This window comes from Nerophis lumbriciformis, linkage group LG34 (assembly GCF_033978685.3).
Source record: "Nerophis lumbriciformis linkage group LG34, RoL_Nlum_v2.1, whole genome shotgun sequence".
Classification (NCBI taxonomy): Eukaryota; Metazoa; Chordata; class Actinopteri; order Syngnathiformes; family Syngnathidae; genus Nerophis; species Nerophis lumbriciformis.
The window spans coordinates 845,740-863,746 of NC_084581.2; the positions used below are offsets into that span (position 1 = coordinate 845,740).

The window sequence follows — 18,007 nt, forward strand, 5'->3', positions numbered from 1 at the left end:
TTAAACTTCTCAGGTAGAATTCTTTCACATTCTTGCTTGATGTACAGCTTAAGTTGTTCAACAGTCCAGGGGTCTCTGTTGTGGTATTTTAGGCTTCATAATGCGCCACACATTTTCAATGGGAGACAGGTCTGTACTACAGGCAGGCCAGTCTAGTACCCGCACTCTTTTACTATGAAGCCACGTTGATGTAACACGTGGCTTGGCATTGTCTTGCTGAAATAATCAGGGGCGTCCATGGTAACGTTGCTTGGATGGCAACATATGTTGCTCTAAAACCTGTATGTACCTTTCAGCATTAATGGCGCCTTTACAGATGTGTAAGTTACCCATGTCTTGGGCACTAATACACCCCCATACCATCACAGATTCTGGCTTTTCAACTTTGCGCCTATAACAATCCGGATGGTTCTTTTCCTCTTTGGTCCGGAGGACACGACGTCCACAGTTTCCAAAAACAATTTGAAATGTGGACTCGTCAGACCACAGAACACTTTTCCTCTTTGTATCAGTCCATCTTAGATGAGCTCAGGCCCAGCGAAGCCGACGGCGTTTCTGGGTGTTGTTGATAAACGGTTTTCGCCTTGCTTAGGAGAGTTTTAACTTGCACTTACAGATGTAGCGACCAACTGTAGTTACTGACAGTGGGTTTCTGAAGTGTTCCTGAGCCCATGTGGTGATATCCTTTACACACTGATGTCGCTTGTTGATGCAGTACAGCCTGAGGGATCAAAGGTCACGGGCTTAGCTGCTTACGTGCAGTGATTTCTCCAGATTCTCTGAACCCTTTGATGATATTACGGACCGTAGATGGTGAAATCCCTAAATTCCTTGCAATAGCTGGTTGAGAAAGGTTTTTCTTAAACTGTTCAACAATTTGCTCATGCATTTGTTGACAAAGTGGTGACCCTCGCCCCATCCTTGTTTGTGAATGACTGAGCATTTCATGGAATCTACTTTTATACCCAATCATGGCACCCACCTGTTCCCAATTTGCCTGTTCACCTGTGGGATGTTCCAAATAAGTGTTTGATGAGCATTCCTCAACTTTATCAATATTTATTGCCACCTTTCCCAACTTCTTTGTCACGTGTTGCTGGCATCAAATTCTAAATTTAATGATTATTTGCAAAAATAAAAATGTTTATCAGTTTGAACATCAAATATGTTGTCTTTGTAGCATATTCAACTGAATATGGGTTGAAAATGATTTGCAAGTCATTGTATTCTGTTTATATTTACATCTAACACAATTTCCCAACTCATATGGAAACGGGGTTTGTAAGTACACTTTGATTGATGATACCTCTCACATCTAATATACCGTCTTTGTGCCTCACTGACAGCACAGTCTGCGTTCAATTGATGTGATGACAAAACATTTTAGCTTGTATTGCTTGGATTTTACTGAGGTCATGTCCGGCTCATGTCCCGCTCATTAGATACTGTATTTGTGGTGGCCCCCTAGACCCGGCACTGCATGGTAACTCTTAGTCCTAGCCGCTGACGGAAGGACGTTATGTTGAGCTTTCAAAATTAAACCGCAACATCAAATATTTTTCCCCTCCAAGTAGGACAAATGCGTCCGTCTCCAATATTGTCCACACCTGTCGTCATCTAATAACAGCAGTGCACTCTTAAATGCACGCCAAGATTTCACGGAAGTAGAAGCGAGTGAAATGAAGTGAAACACAGCAATCGGCTCGGTTTACTCGGAAGGGAACATTTTCAGAGCAAAGTCTGTGTAGTTGCTACCATGTTTTCTCAAACCTAATTTGAAGAAACAGTATAACTAGAAAGTAGCTAGCATTTTCCAAAGTGCTGCCATTAATTTGTGGCGGGGGGAGTTTGTAACACTCATCCCTCCTGCAACGTCTTCTTATTTCATGGCAGACCAGGTGTTTATCAGGTGTGTTAAGAATCAAAGTTCCAATGGCATCTGTTATATAAAATTGTAACGACAAGCTACATCTACTGGCAGACCTACTCATTGGCCTAGTGGTTAGCGTGTCCGCCCTGAGATGGGTAGTTTGTGAGTTCAAACCCTGGCCAAGTCATACCAAAGACTATAAAAATGGGACCCATTACCTCACTGCTTGGCACACATCATCACGGGTTGAAATTGGGGGTTAAATCACCAAAAATGATTCCCGGGCGTGGCCACCACTGCTCCCCTCACCTCCCAGGGGGTGGAACAAGGGGATGGGTCAAATGCAGAGGACAAATTTCACCACACCTTGTGTGTGTGACAATCATTGATACTTTAACTTTAACTTTAACTTACAATCCCATCATAATGTGTTAATGAGCAAAGATGAGCACCTAGCTCCAAATCTTCTTTGGGCAATCCATATTTATTTGTGGCAGGCTGCCATGATTAAATACGTATAGAAAAAAGAACATATGGATACACTTATATTGTGCATTTTATATAATCTTAAATGGTGGCAAGTTCTCTTATTTGGATCTCGTTACAGTATATTTGACAGGTGTATATACTGTAATGTTGTGGTTGGTGAGTGTCGTTCCCGTAATAGGTCAATTGAAGGCTGATAATTATACACTCTGCAGCCTGACAGACACTTACTGTGAAACCACAAGTGCCTCTGCTCCAGTAAAAGCATACTTCCATTATTTAATTAGCTTCACTTCTATGAGTAAATATTGTTCTGTGCATCCTGTAAAAGAGATGTTTAGGGGGTCAGGTGTAACATTTTATTAGCAAAAAGGAGTGTCCCTTTTATGCACACATACTGTTAATGGCATGTTATTTTATTTTCTTACTCTAAAATAATATTTGTCTTTTACTTGTTTTTATCGACGCAACTGCACACTTCATGCTTACACAAACACACACATGCACCTCTCCCTCCATTAATCCTTCATTCAATCCATCCATGCCTCATTAGCCAATCATGCATGAGGAGCCATTTTTGTTAGTTTTTTTATGCCTGTACTCTTCCTACTACCGTGGCTGTTCATAGTAATGGTGGACTTGCAGAATAAGAATAAGAATGGTGCTAAGATGACCGGAAACAAGAAGTATGCAGTATATATGGTGTAAATAGAGTGCCAGCGATTGGTGGGGCAGGGTTAGGCTGAGAACACTTGAACGGACAGTGGATGATGATGATGATGATAATAATGGCTTAATATGAAGTGAGTCATGCTTTAATCCTCGGCCTTGAAGCTGTTTGTTTGCACACACACACACACACACACACACACACACACACACACACACACACACACACACACACACACACACGATATAATAACAAATACAAAACATGCAAAGAGTTTCAGGTAGATGCTCCCGCTGCACAACGCCCTTGAAAGACGTCATGGTCAGCTTGTGTGCTGACTGTCCAAATGTGTCTGTTTCACAGCGCATAGGACTGCCAAAGATATTTAGGTTGATGTGTGTGTGCATGCACGGGTGCTTGTGTGTGTGTTAGCCACAGCTGCGGGGTAAAACCAATGAAGATGTGTTCCCCTTTTCGCTGTTCAGTCGTGCCCTGAGTTGTTGGTTTTGTCCTGCCTTGTGCTCTGTTAAAACCATGTGCATGCCAGAAAATTAGGTGTCTCATTTAAAATAAAATAAAAAACCGAGTTAGAGTGCTGTAAAAAAATCATCTTGATATCTGTACTCTCTGTGATAACCAAGCAAATATGACAGCAGACTAATGTGATCGCTGTTTTTATTGAAAATGCATTGAAATTAAATAAAAATCATAACTATTTTCACATTTTTGTTTTGTATGATATAGTAACAATTTACAGTATTACATATGTTTTAAAAAATAATCTAAATGTGTGTATTTTGTTTTATTTTTTTTATTTTTTTACAAAACCTCACTCTTCATTAACCACTCGCCTCTTCCTCCTCCTCCTCAGGTTTAACGTGTCGCCATGACAACAGAGGCAGGCTCCGAGACGGAGGTGAAGGAGAACGCGGAGGAAAAGTCAGCTGCCCGGCTCGACCAATCAAAGAAGGCCACAGAGGAGACCCAGGAAGTGGTAGAGGAGGGTGAGACGGAGAAGGAGAAAGAGGGCAAAGGAATTACTCGCTATTTGCCAACATGGTTTAAGAAGCAGAAGTCTCAAAGCCAGGTGCGCATCCATGTCTATTTTGTGTTCTCTAAACAAGACACTTATGTATTGTTGTCACCTTGGCTCCAATCTCTAAATGGTGTGTTGTTTAGACCTCCCCAACCAAGGAGGACCCACCCACAGAGGAGCCTGTCAGTAAGGTGAATCAAGAGGAGGCGCACGTCCCTGAAGTCAACGGTCACGCAGAGGAAGTGGAAGAGAAGGAGCAAGTGAAGGAAAAAGAATCCGAGTCCCATTCCAACGCCAGCGCTGACACAGAGGTAAAAATCCTCGATACACATAAAATAGTAATACTGTATACCGTATTTTCCGCACTATAAGGCGCATCGGATTATAAGGCGCACCTTCAATGAATGGCATATTTCAAAACTTTGTTCATATATAAGGCGCACCGGATTATAAGGCGCACCTATGTCAACAAAACAGTCAGATAGGTCAGTCAAACTTTATTAATAGATAACAAACCAGCGTTCTGACAACTCCGTTCACTCCCAAAATGAATAAACAGCTGATTTACTCGTGTTACGTAAATCAAACGTGCAATCACAATATAGTAACACGTGAAATAGTGCAGAGCAATAACAATATATCAATAACTCAACGTTGCTCAAACGTTAATGTCACACAACACAACACACTAAATAAAAATGTAAAGCTCACTTTATGAAGTTATAGCTCATTCACAAATCCCTCGAATTCTTCCTCTTCAGTGTCCGAATTAAACAGTTGAGCGAATACGGCATCCAACATGTCCGGCTCGTCGAAGTCGTCATTAATGGAGTCAGTGTCGTTGCCGTTTATTAGTTCAGTGACAATTCCTGCCTTCCTGAAAGCTCGGACCACAGATGAGACTGAATCAGCCCAGGCATTTACCATCCACTGGCAGATAGTGGCGTATGTCGTCTGGCGCTGTCTCCCTGTCTTGGTGAACGTCACGTGTGTTCGCCTTCTGTCATCCACTGTTCCCACGCAGTTAGCAGTCTAGCTTCGAATGCCCTGTTGACACCAATATCTAGCGGCTGGAGGTCTTTTGTCAATCCACCCGGAATGACGGCGAGTATTGAATTAAGCGCGTAAGCGTGTCTCTTAATGTGATGTTATGAGCTAGCAAATATAACAACTACACTACCCAGCATGCAACGATAGTGACGAGCATGCGCGGTAGCCCTGAGAAGCGTTGTTGTATGCTGGCAGTTAGAATGTGGTTATGAGCACGCTGTGAGTAAACGTTGAGAACTCAGTTAACACGCCTCGTCTGCATTATTTATAATTAGACAGACAACACACTTAAAAGGAGCCATTTTGGGGTCTTTACATAAACACACAAATGGAAATGAAACGTCACATATCCCAGCATGCACCGCGCGCTTCTTCTTCTTCTACGGGGAAAAAAGATGGCGGCTGTTTACCGTAGTTGCGAGACCGAAACTTTATGAAAATTAATATTAATATTAACCCATATATAAGGCGCACCGGATTATAAGGCGCACTGTCAGCTTTTGAGAAAATGTGTGGTTTTTAGGTGCGCCTTATAGTGTGGAAAATACGGTAATATAAAAATATTCTTTACAATTGGGTCTTTAAAATCGTAATTTAGCATTTTCAAGTTACAATTTTTATTCAGTGTTTGAAAAAAGAAAAAATATATATTTTGTTTTCAGCATATGATCATTTAAAAAAACAAATGGAAATGTATTTCTGATATTGCCCCTATCTAATAAAAAAACATAAAAGATTTAGTGTGTCTATGTATCTGAACTTTTTTTTCCTCACATGAATTGGAGACTGATAAATCTATACGATTTTAAAGAGGTCATATTATGATGTTCTTTTCTCATTTTAAAACACTTCCTTTTGTTCTACATAACATATAATGGTGGTACTTCGGTTTAAATTTTGCATGGATTATGTTTCACAGACCGTTTTCAAGCTGCTTATGGACCGTATCTTAAGGATGTGCAGTTTTGTGGATGGTCTTATTTACTTGGCTCCAATGAGGATTCACAACCTTATCTTTTTGAAACTGAATGAAGGAAGGATTAACTGCTGCTTCTAGAAGCGAGCACAAAGTAGAGGGTGAAACATTGGAGCAGATGGAAGACGGTGATATAGTGAGGTGAAATCGACTCGAAGCTGCAAATGTTGAATTTGGAGATATGCTATTTCAATCAATCAATCAAAATCACTATTTCCTTAGAGCTCGGTTAAATTAATTCCTTTTCTGGTTGACCTATGATGTCACACTAGCCATTTGCTGATGCTTATAACTTATTTTAACTAATGTCCGCTTTAATATTGGCACATATTACAAATATTATGTCTCTAATGGCTATTCTGATGTTAAATAGCAAACAGCATCAAGAAATGAGCTTGGATTGCGCTACGAACATGATGCTACTACCAAGAATGTATCTAGGCGGATGCAGGGTGGATGCAATGAAAGATCGACGGAAGAGGTTTTTTTTTATTGATGTAAGGAGTTTTAGATTCGAAGGAAAAGACCGTACGTGCCCCGACTGATATCCAGAGAAAGGTTGCTATTGTTCTGGACAATCTTGCCAAATGTGCGGAAAGTGAATCAGTGGCTGCGCACAAATGCAGCGTGAAGAGGTTTGTGTACGCTTTTAATATACCTGCTTCATTCTATTTAATCTCATCCGTATTTTGTTCGGGCGACCGAATTAAGCCGGCATTCTACATTTCCTTAGGTATCTTCTTAAAAAACGTTGTTTCTTTTTTTCTACCTTGGATGCATTTCAAAATATTTGTTCTTTTAATTTATGATGCAAATGAACAGTCTCCCTGTATGATACTAAGGGTCCTCTCCTGCCGCACACCCCACCTCCTCGAGAGATCTGGTTTCCAATCGCATAATCCAGGTGTATTAGTCTGACTTTTCAAAAACCGAACATGATCGGATTAAGGTGTTTCCATGGGCTGTAGGAGGCTTATTTAGAGCCGAACTATTTGAGAAGTCGGACTAATTTAGTGCATGGACACGTACTGAGTGTTCGCTCTTACAATAACAATGTCGCTACAGTTTGGTTATTGTACAGGTTACGGAACTTAAAATAAGTATTGGTGACAGTTTTTGAATGCATTTTTGAAGTGATTTAGCGGTATAATTGATTGCTCCCTTTAGCTGCATTGCTAGCTACCTAGAACGAGACAATTTTTACATGTTAGAATGCAATAAACACTTTTGTCTTATTGTCTCTCATAGTGATTGTGAACGATAGGCAAAATTCCAAAAAAAAGAGCAGTTCCCATTTAAAGTACATAAACAATATTGTTCTTGATATTCTTTCAGTGGTGGTAACATGATGTCATCATGTCATTTGTTATTAAATAAACTAATAAAAAGGCTAAAACATATATTTATAAACTTTAGTATTAATTTATAAATAAGTTTTGCATTTACCTACTCCTTTCTGGACATGTTAAGCTGTACAGTATTCAAGCGTAAAAACAATACTTTTTGTGGCTTTGAGTACCTTCAATTATTACTGTATGGCGTGCATTTTGCAACAGGCTCAGTGAAAAACCACAAGGGAAACCAGCGCTAAGGGGAAGGTATGAAAACAGATTGGTCTTTGTGCAGAAGAAAAGTTATAAACAGCATATTTTCTGGACGAGACACCCACTCAGACTCTTGTGTTTTATCCAGTGGTCACAATAAGCCACCCAGGCCCACCCTAGTATGACATCAACTTCTCAGCCAGCGAACCGAAAACAAACACCCGCACCATTCTAGAAGCCAACACAGACACAGTGCTGAGAAGACTCTCATCCAACTGTTTTCTTTTTGCTACAACAGCCCGCCGGGGAAGAAAAAGTGGAGGAGAGCGCCCAGAAAAGTCTCGGGAGCACAGAGGAGACTCAAGAAGTAGCTGAGAAGGAGGAAGACAAGAAGGAGGTAGAAAAGGACAGAGGCCAAGGCCAAACTTCCATTTTCCAGTCACCGCTCCGTTTGGTGAGGAAGAACAAGATGAAACTGGTGGTGTGCCACGTGACCCTGCTGGATGGGTCGGACTTCACCTGCGAGGTTGAAGTAAGACGAGCACAACACATTACATCGTTATACTGCTTTGATTATACTCCATGAGTAATTCAACACCTGTTTGATTGTTCATCAATAACTTGTGCTGCTCGATTCATGGTCATGTGACCAAAGTCTATACAGTGAAGAACATATTCATAAAGTAATGTCTGGTTTGGGCTGCTTTTGTGACATATTCCATGACCTAACTTAAATATAAAAGGCGTCTGCTGGGTTTAATATGGATTTTATTTTCCCATTTCATTTCGGTTACTTGTTTAAGTTTCACCAAAAGCTTTTAAAAATATACTTTTAAAGGTAACTATGAGGGTTCTAATCTACATTTGACACACTTTCTTGTGGTCTAGATTATATGTATTCGATATGTTGTAGTGTAAGTTTTGTGTAAATTTTGTTCCACGCTCACGTTTATAACTTTCTTTCTGAGTATCTCTGCAAAATGTTCATATGTGGAGGCGCTTCCTTTACATTGCAAATGAAACCCTCCATGCCCCACCCTCTCCAAAAGTATCATAATTTATCTTTTGATAATTTACACTGTCAAATATACAAAGATGAACATCACCAATATCTTTTTTTTAGACATGGTTGAAAATAAACTTTGTAAACAATATATAGATTTACCGTCCACAGCATTAGGTACACCTTGTGTGGCGCACAATGCTGCATTAGAAAAGCTGCATTTACCAGCATTTATGTCAATGCACACCAGTGTTCTTAGATGACATTGACAATAATACTTTATCTTACCTTTTGTATGTCTTTTTCTTCAGTCAAAATAGTAATGTTGCAAAAATGTTGTCTTTTTCGTCTAAGTTTCACAACTAATCCAATTTCTTACTGACCCATTCTGACAAAACAGTCCTGTTTAATTTTTTTTTTCAAAGTAAACACGGACGTATTTATTTTATAGGCATCAGAGCAGGCGGATGAGCATGAAACAACATGAAGGAATGACGCACATAGGTTCAGCTAATAGTCTCGGCACAGCAGAGGGTGAGGAGGTTGGCAGAGAGCATATACCGGTACTACAATGCCTACATGATGTGATTTCAGAGTGTGTCCACTGAGGCTGAGGGGCGTGGCTTACTGGCTGTTCTGTTTGTCAGCACCAATATCATGTTTGCTTGTAAGTGTGACATCTTGCTAATCAGACTATTAAGAGAAAAATCATGCTAAGAAGCGCTATAGTACTCAGTGTGAGTCACCATTGGGGGGCAAATGTGAGCAGCAGTTGCATGTGGCTACCATCTCTTTTCTGAGAAGAAGGCTCCAGTTGTTGTTTTTTTAGCAACAAGTAAGATGCAAGAAATAAAAAAATGAATGCTCGAATGAATGAATGAATGAGGCTGTCAATATGGCGGATTATAAGAGCAAGATTCAAACTGGGCTTTCAGGCAAAACAGAAGGTGATCATACTTTTACAACAAAGTATGTTTTCCTGCTGAAGGATAGGGGCATGTACTTCACATACAAATAAAATGTAAGACCCCAAATTATTTTTAATTTTCATAAAAGTAAATAAATAGGATAGGCCTATTAGTACTATTTATAGACAACATTAGTATGGGAGTGAATTATTCAATTTACGTTAATAAGCAACCTGTAATAACAGAGATTACAGCATATACATTTAAAGTTTAAAGGGGTTATTTTATAAAAAATGTTTAATGTACATTTAAAACACTTAATTATTGTTTACATAACATGTAATGGTGGTTCTTTGGTCCACATCCCACTCCCTCACGCTGACGAAAACGTTGTGTCTGCCATTTTTGTAGTTTTGGAGATACTCTTCCCGCTAGGTACTGAAAAATATCTTACATTACAATTCTATTTAACTGTGAAGGGCAACAGTGATGAATTTTAGTATACATCCATATATGTATAAGCCAAAGTCAGACACTCAGCAGAAAGGAACCGAAGTAGAAACTTCAGAACAAAGGCTTGAAATGAACGCATCTCAATAGTCTGTCTGTAGTCCCGTTTTTCTAATCCTCAGAGAATATTGCATTACATAGCTAGTTTATCTCTGTTAATAAACATGCATTTCGGTCCCTAGTACCCTACTATATATTTGCAGTTTTGCAGTGCAGTACAGTTGTAATCTTTGTCAAAGTTGGGTCAAATCTTTGCATAAAAACTCCAAATGCATCAATGTCTTAGCTGGCATAAAGGACATCGCAGGTCACTGTATTACAAAAGAATGACATACAGTAGTTGTCATTTCTGCATTCTGTCTTTTTAACACTAGTGCGGGTAGAGTTTACATTTGAGTTTAAGTGAACCAAACTGCATGCCGAGGTCCATGTTCTCGGCCCGCTTGTTTGGTCAACACCAGGGTTCAGATGATTGCGTTCATACTTGATCAAACAAACCGTACTAGTAGAGTGTTGAAAGTAATACAAGTGTTGTTATAAAATATAATGAGCTTTTTGATTGTTGTGTTTATGCGAGTATCTTAATCAAAAACGTCATCACTAATTGGATCTGTATGTGTGTGTGTGTGTGTATGTGGGCGCATGTTATAGCACCTATTTAAACTTCCTAAGTTGTTGAAGTAGCCCCTTACATTGTTTGGGTGGGTCTGAGGGGATAAATGTAAAGCATGGTGCGGGGTGGGGGGGTGTGGGGGGCTTGTCTGGAGAACACACATTTAGAAGATTATGTGGGAGGGAAGTCCCCACAAGATTAGTTTTTACATCTGCTATTCACCACTAAGCACAGGCGTTAGATTCTTTTAGACTATTGTATGTAGGGATGATGTTTGATAAGAAATTATCGAGTTCGAGCCTATTATCGAATCCTCTTATCGAACCGATTCCTTATCGATTCTCTTATCGAGTCCAGATAGGTTGTTGTATATGGAAAAAAGCACACAATATTTGGTTTAACAAATCACTTCACATTCTCTACTGCTCGCTACTATAGAACTTCCAAATCTGAGTTATTGTGCAGAAATGTGGGGAAATAACTACAAATGTGCGCTACATTCGTTAACCGTGTTACAAAAAAAATAAATGGAGCCTATAACAGCGCGCGGAAGGTACAGATCGTGCCTTGAAAAACGTGTACTGCAGCTCAGAGTTTGAATGAATTCAAATCAATTTAATTGGTGGTTGGCCGCCCAAAACATCACAATTTTAACATATAACTTGCATTTTAAAAAGAAAAACAAACTTTTGGATAACAACTATTGCATTAATACCCATACAATAGAATGTAGTCCGCAAACAACTACAGAAGTTTTCTAAGTTTTAATAATGTACAGTATTTACCTTGTAGAGTGGACTTCTACGGTATCTCCTTCCAACTGCTTTTCCATCAAACACACCATCAGCTGCTTCTACATATTTTTTTGGATGGATAACCGCCGTTTAGGTATTACGGTATTTTAATATATTAAAAAAATATATATACAATAGATTGTGGCGTTATCGACTCATTCGGCTTCAATATGGTGCAGATGAGCAGTGCTACACACAAACTGCGTCACCAAGTTAGCTAGCTCACGCCCTCATGTTTTTGATGATGTCTATCTTTAATTCAATGAGTATCATTCATTTTTTCTTCCCAGCACTGTCCTTCACGCTCATGTTCTTCCTTCACGTACTTGGAAAAACAAAGTTATGTCCATCTCTAGCTACAAGCTAATGCTAACAATTAAGACCAGATGTTTTGGTCGTGTTTTTACAGGGTTCACTGTGACATTCTCTAAGCCAACCAGCGGTTGGGAAGCTCGTAACCTGAAATTTTGCTCGCTACATAAAGCATCCAATCCAATCCAATCCACTTTATTTATATAGCACATTTAAACAACAAAAATGTTTCCAAAGTGCTGCACGAAAATTATTAAAAACAAGATTCCAATACTATCCTTAGCTCTACCAATGACTGAATAAAAACAAAATAAATAAATATAAAACCAATATCAAAATAAATATGATTAAAAACGATTTTAAAGGGTAAAACCAATTAAAACAATAAATAGAAATAAACATTTAAAAACAGAGGACCACACAACTCACATAGTCTTAAAAGCCAGAGAATAAAAGTGGGTCTTAAGACAAGACTTAAAACACTCCACTGTGGGAGCAGCTTGAACATGGAGGGGCAGAGTGTTCCAGAGCTTAGGGCCGACCACAGAGAAGGCCCTGTCTCCTCTGGTTTTAAGTCTCGTCTTGGGCACCACGAGCTGGAGCTGGCTCTCGGACCTCAGAGCGTGCGTGGGAGTGTAAATTTGGATGAGGTCCGAGATATAATGTGGTGCCAGTCCATGTAAAACTTTAAAACCAAACATCAAAATTTTAGAATCAATTCTAAAATGAACAGGGAGCCAGTTCAAAGTCTCAAGAATTGGGGTTATATGCTCACATTTGCTGGCCCCCATTTAAAAGTCGTTCTGCCGCGTTCTGGACTAACTGCAACCGGCAGAGAGCTTTTTGGCTAATGCCAGCATAAAGTGCTTTGCAGTAGTCCGGGCGACTTGAAATAAAAGCATGCACGACTTGTTCAAAAAGGTTATAAAAGATAAAAACGGTTTTACTTTTGCTAAAAGACGAAGATGATAAAAACACAATTTTAAAACGACATTGACTTGTTTGTCACGTTTAAAATCACTGTCTATAGTGATTAACAATAACAATTAGCTGAGAGACAGCTCTTATCCTGAGAAACTTGTAAAGCTGACACTTTCATCCTGAGGTTCCACTCTATACACTTTGTAACGACTTTAACGTAATAAATAGATGCCATATATCACATACATGTGACATACATGATCAAACTTACATGCCCACGTCTGCAAGTGGCTGACGTAGAGTTGGCAGAGCTTTATTTAAAGCCTGAGAAAGGAGGTCTTTCCATCACAATGCATCGGCACGCCACTTCTCTCAAAAGTGAAGCGATTGGACTTTTCTCATGTTTGGTGCTCATAAACAGGTTGCATGGACATGCATTCCTGTTACATTATCATCAAACAGTCAGTTTTCCATAATAGAGGACATTTAAAATAATGGAAATGATAAAGCTCAAAGAACTAACCAGGCTCCTCCACACAAGAGTGATTATATTTTAGAGTATAATAATATTTCATTTTAATTTAAGGCACTCATAGCCATTTTCCAAAATCTACAGTGTGTCGACGCCTGTGCCTACCGTTGTTTGGACAGAAGCAGCTTTGTCCTCCCAACAGAGAACGCTGAAACTGCAACAACTGCTATTGTCCTAAACACATACACAATCTCACACACGCACACGCACGCACGCTTGGACACACAAGCATCCATCCATCCACACAGTGGCATAGTGGGGCTAGCAGAGGAAGAGATGCACAATGCATTCCAGAGATTAAACTTTAACATTTTGAGACCGCCAACAAACACCAGCACACACGCACACACCACTTTCTACAATCCTATCACTTGTGGGTTTTTCACTTATCATTCATTTTCTATAGGGATGTCCGATACTACCGGACTGCCGATAAATGCTTTAAAATGTAATATCGGAAATTATCGGTATAGGTTTCAAAATTATCAGTATCGGTTTCAAAAAGTAAAATGTATGACTTTTTAAAACGCTGCTGTGTACACGGACGGATGTAGGGAGGAGTACAGAGCGCCAATAAACCTTAAAAGTACTGCCTTTGCGTGCCAGCCCAGTCACATAACATCTATGGCTTTTCACACTTACAAGTGAATGCAATGCATACTTATCAACAGTCATACAGGTCGTATAAACAACTTTAACACTGTTACAAATATGCGCCACACTGTGAACCCACACCAAACAAGAATGACAAACACATTTCGGGAGAACATCAGCACCGTAACACAACATAAATACAACAGAACAAATACCCAGAACCCCTTGCAGCACTAACTCTTCCGGGACGCTACAATATCCCCCCAACCCCCCAAAACCCCGCCCCCCAACCCGCCCACCTCAACCTCCTCATGCTCTCTCAGGGAGAGCATGTCCCAAATTCCAAGCTGCTGTTTTGAGGCATGTTAAAAAAAATAATGCACTTTGTGACTTCAATAATAAATATGGCAGTGCCATGTTGGCATTTTTTTTCCATAACTTGAGTTGATTTTTTTTGGAAAACCTTGCTGCATTGTTTAATGCATCCAGCGGGGCATCACAACAAAATTAGGCATAATAATGTGTTAATTCCACGACTGTATATATCGGTATCGGTTGATATCGGAATCGGTAATTAAGAGTTGGACAATATTGGAATATCAGATATCGGCAAAAAAAACATTATCGGACATCTCTAATTTTCTATGCTTATTACCTACTGATCACAAACATTTTCTTGCGTAATTGCTCAATACAATATAGTGGCCTCCACTCTGATACACACAAATAAATCTAATACACATAAATTAATTTAATACACACTAATTGCTGGGTGTGTCCTACAATTGAATAACCACTGCACCTCAAAAAGAAGCCTCCATTTGTCCATTCCATCAAAATATTGCAACTTTTCAGGGAATTCCAGCAATTCTGCAACAATCACAGAAAAAGCCCACGAAAGCCAGGAGAGGTACTCTCTGCAGTGGAGTGAATAAATGCTAGTGTTTATGTTTTATGATTATTTCTGATATGGTCAAACTACTTTATTGATAAGGTTTTTTTTCTGCATCCTCACATTCAGCAGCAAGTGATGCATGGCTTGAAGGCACGTCAGCACAAACTCAGTCTCACCCAAAGGTTGCGCTCTCTTAGTTGAATTCAAGTGTAAAGCACGTTTGCATACAAAAAGGCGCTTGTGTGCTCCACCAAGTAGAAGAACATACCGCAGATGTTTTCTACTGGAAAAAAAGTAGAGGCAGTCTTTTATTCCCATTCCCTTCAAATTCAGCACGCTGCACCAGACGGTCTGTGGTATGTGTCTCTGTCATGCTGCGTGCGTGCATGTGTGCATGCTTGAGTGTGTGTGTGTGTGTGTGTGTGTGTGTGTGTGTGTGTGTGTGTGTGTGTGTGTGTGTGTGTGTGTGTGTGTGCGCGTGTGTGTGTGCAGCGTGAATGTGTGCTAAATGTCATTGCTCAGTGTGGAGGATTTTATGGTCACTCTTGATGGAATGTGTCCCCTCTGAAAGCCAGTCCTCAAGGAACTATGTTGGAGACAGAGATGCATTGATAGATAGACGCTTAGACAGGAAGTAAGCTGCACATAAGAGGAGAAAATATGTTCTCTTGTATTTCTAACCATGCTAATGTGTTACATTTATTTATTTAGAACAATTCCCCTAGAAATGGAAATGCAAAAATAATGTACAAATATACTGTGGACTATTAAGGTTGATACGGTACATCACAGGATTTAACAGTGTACACCAACTGGATGCTTGGTTATCTCGGCAGTTGAGTAAATAAATGCCAGTAGTCTTTTTATTTTATTTTACTTGTTGCATTTTGGAAATACAAAACCCAAAACCAGTGAAGTTGGCACGTTGTGTACATCGTAAATAAAAACTGAATACAGAGATGAGCAAATCCTTTTCCACCCTGTATTCAATTGAATACATTGCAAAGATAAGACACTTAACGTTCGAACTGCTGGACGTAATTTTTTTCAAATATTAGCTGATTTGGAATTTGATGCCCGCAACATGTTTCAAAAAAGCTGGCACAAGTGGCAAAAAAGACTGAAAAAGTTGAGGAATGCTCATCAAAGACTTATTTGGAACATTTCACAGGTGAACAGGCTAATTGGGAACAGGTGGGTGCCATGATTGGGTATAAAAGCAGCTTCCATGAAATGCTTAGTCATTCACAAACAAGGATGGGGTGAGGGTCACAACTTTGTGAACAAATGCCTGAGCAAATTGTCAAACAGTTTAAGAACAACATTTCTCAACGAGCTATTGCAAGGAATTTAGGGATTTCACCATCTACAGTCCGTAATATCATCAACACTGCACGTAAGCGGAAATGCCCGTGACCTTGGATCCCTCAGGCGGTACTGCATAAAAAAACTGACATCAGTGTGTAAAGGATATCACCACATGGGCTCAGGAACACTTCAGAAAACCACTGTCACTAATTACAGTTCTTCGCTACATCTGTAAGTGCAAGTTAAAACTCTACTATGCAAAGCGAAAGCCCTTTATCAACAAAACCCAGAAACGCCGCCGGCTTGGCTAGGCCCGAGCTCATCTAAGATGGACTGATGCAAAGTGGAAAAGTGTTCTGTGGTCTGACGAGCCCATCCATCCATCCATCCATTTTCTACCGCTTGTCCCTTTTTGGAGTTGCGGGGGGTGCTAGAGCCTGCCTCAATTGTTTTTGAAAACTGTGGACGTCGTGTCCTCCGGACCAAAGAGGAAAAGAACCATCCAGACTGTTATAGGCACAAAGTTCAAAAGCCAGCATCTGTGATGGTATGGGGGTGTATTAGTGCCCAAGGCATTGGTAACTTACACATCTGTGAAGGCACCATTAATGCTGAAAGGTACATACAGGTTTTAGACGTCTTTTTCATGGACGCCCCTGCTTATTTCAGCAAGACAATGCCAAGCCACATTCTGCACGTTTTATACCAGCGTGCCTTTGTAGTAAAATATGCCCTTGTGCCAACTTTTTTGCAATGTGTCGCTGCTATTAAATTCTAAGTTAATGATTATTTGCAAAAAAAAAAAAAGTTTCTCAGTTCCAACATTAAATATCTTGTCTTTGTGGTGTATTCAATTGAATATAAGTTGAAAAGGATTTGCAAATAATTGTATTCTGTTTTTATTTACGATTTACACACCGTGCCAACTTCACTGATTTGGGGTTTTGTATTACATTTTGCCTTTTATTCCCTTCATAAAAGGTTGAAGAAATGAACTATAAAAGTTAGTAATATAGCAAACTGCACATTTCATGCGCTTAAGAGGCTGTGGGCAGCATTAAAATGTCCTGTTAGAACTGTGATTGGATGCTTTGCTCTTTAATTCATTAAGCCATTACGCCACAGGTGGACTGATCATCGGGAGTCGAGAGAGTTTTCCATATAGGCCAACCGATAATGGGCCAATCAATGCACGGCTGAGATATACTTGACAATCAAAATGAGTTTGTAAAATATGAAATATAATAAATGACAGGGCGCTTTACAGGAAATGTTACAGCAAACTTATTCCTAGCGTTTTCCTGTTCAGACGCTATTAATACGATACAAAGTAGTAGTGGCCTAGTGGTTAGAGTGTCCGCCCTGAGATCGGTAGGTTGTGAGTTCAAACCCCGGCCGAGTCATACCAAAGACTATAAAAATGGGACCCATTACCTCCCTGCTTGGCACTCAGCATCAAGGGTTGGAATTGGGGGTTAAATCACCAAAATGATTCCCGGGCGCGGCCACCGCTGCTGCCCACTGCTCCCCTCACCTCCCAGGGGGTGATCAAGGGTGATGGGTGAAATGCAGAGAATAATCTCGCCACACCTAGTGTGTGTGTGACAATCATTGGTACTTTAACTTTAACTTTAACTTTTAGCAGTGTAGTAGTATAAGTTTTTGCTTTTGGAAGCAAAGGGCGCGGGATTGATTCCCTGGCATGATTGTGGAAGAAAGTAAAATTAGTGGGATAAAGCCCATAGTCATAGGATATTTGTAATTATTAAATTGTTATTAATTAAATGTTTTTACCGGCCTGAATATAATGATGGGTGTTTAAAACGATCACTGACCCTGTCTCATCAACACGTATGTGCAGGAAGCGCGTGCACACATACAAAAACAGTCCAAAAGAATATGAACACTTTGCAGTCATGTTGTTGTTATGATATAATACACATTCAATGACAGCTAACATTAACTATCCAAATAGCTAAACCCAA

At 39.8% G+C, this 18,007-nt stretch overlaps 1 protein-coding gene across 15 annotated transcripts in view; it reads left to right on the forward strand.

Moving 5' to 3' along the window:
• The window catches only part of epb41l2 (erythrocyte membrane protein band 4.1 like 2), a 94,557-nt gene that overhangs the window by 37,389 nt on the left and 39,161 nt on the right, over positions 1-18,007 (forward strand). For all 15 annotated transcript variants that reach the window (XM_061929925.1, XM_061929931.1, XM_061929934.1 and 12 more), the window contains exons 2-4: positions 3,898-4,113; positions 4,206-4,373; positions 7,931-8,164. In XM_061929925.1, coding sequence (XP_061785909.1) covers positions 3,913-4,113; positions 4,206-4,373; positions 7,931-8,164 — 603 coding nt within the window. In that variant the 5' untranslated portion in view covers positions 3,898-3,912. The remainder of the gene's footprint in view (positions 1-3,897; positions 4,114-4,205; positions 4,374-7,930; positions 8,165-18,007) is intronic.